General features: G+C 61.5%; 1 protein-coding gene across 1 annotated transcript in view; it reads left to right on the plus strand.

The window, feature by feature from the left end:
• Positions 1-234: 234 nt before the first annotated feature.
• The window catches only part of LOC104075669 (dual oxidase maturation factor 2-like), a 4810-nt gene continuing 4550 nt past the window's right edge, over positions 235-494 (plus strand). The window contains exon 1 of the mRNA XM_009576249.1: positions 235-380. Coding sequence (XP_009574544.1) covers positions 235-380 — 146 coding nt within the window. The remainder of the gene's footprint in view (positions 381-494) is intronic.

Below are 494 nucleotides of genomic sequence, written 5' to 3' on the forward strand. Positions count from 1 at the left end.
CCACCGAGGGCTTTTGGGTGGCATGTTTCTCTTCTAGGGGGTATTTTGCCCTGCCTGTTTCCTTGCAGCGTCACATTTCCTTGTCCCTCTGGGGAGTTTTGAGGCGGACCTCCCACAGCTGGTTATTCCAGAGCTGAGCTGGGGCTGGCCACCACGGGCTCGAGGCAGCTGGGCAGGGCAGTGCGAGGTCCCCGCTGTGACGGCCTCTCTCCTGCAGGCTGCCGGAGGTGCAGGATGACTCTCTTTGATGGCGTCTACCCCTTCTACCCGCAGCAGAGGAAGGCCTTTGTGTTCGACGTCAGCACCATCATAGTGATCGTGGTCTTCCTAACGATCGCTTGCAGCTTCCTGCTCATCATCCCCGGCATCCGCGGACGGGCGGTGCGTGACCCCTCTCCCTGGGGATAAGCATCTGCTCCCCACATTTTGGATGCCGGGACACTCCCGGCTGGTTCGGGTGAGGCGGGAGAACAGCCAGGGCTGTTCCTCCCTGC

Source organism: Fulmarus glacialis, unplaced genomic scaffold (genome assembly GCF_000690835.1).
Source record: "Fulmarus glacialis isolate BGI_N327 unplaced genomic scaffold, ASM69083v1 scaffold23904, whole genome shotgun sequence".
Lineage (NCBI taxonomy): Eukaryota > Metazoa > Chordata > Aves > Procellariiformes > Procellariidae > Fulmarus > Fulmarus glacialis.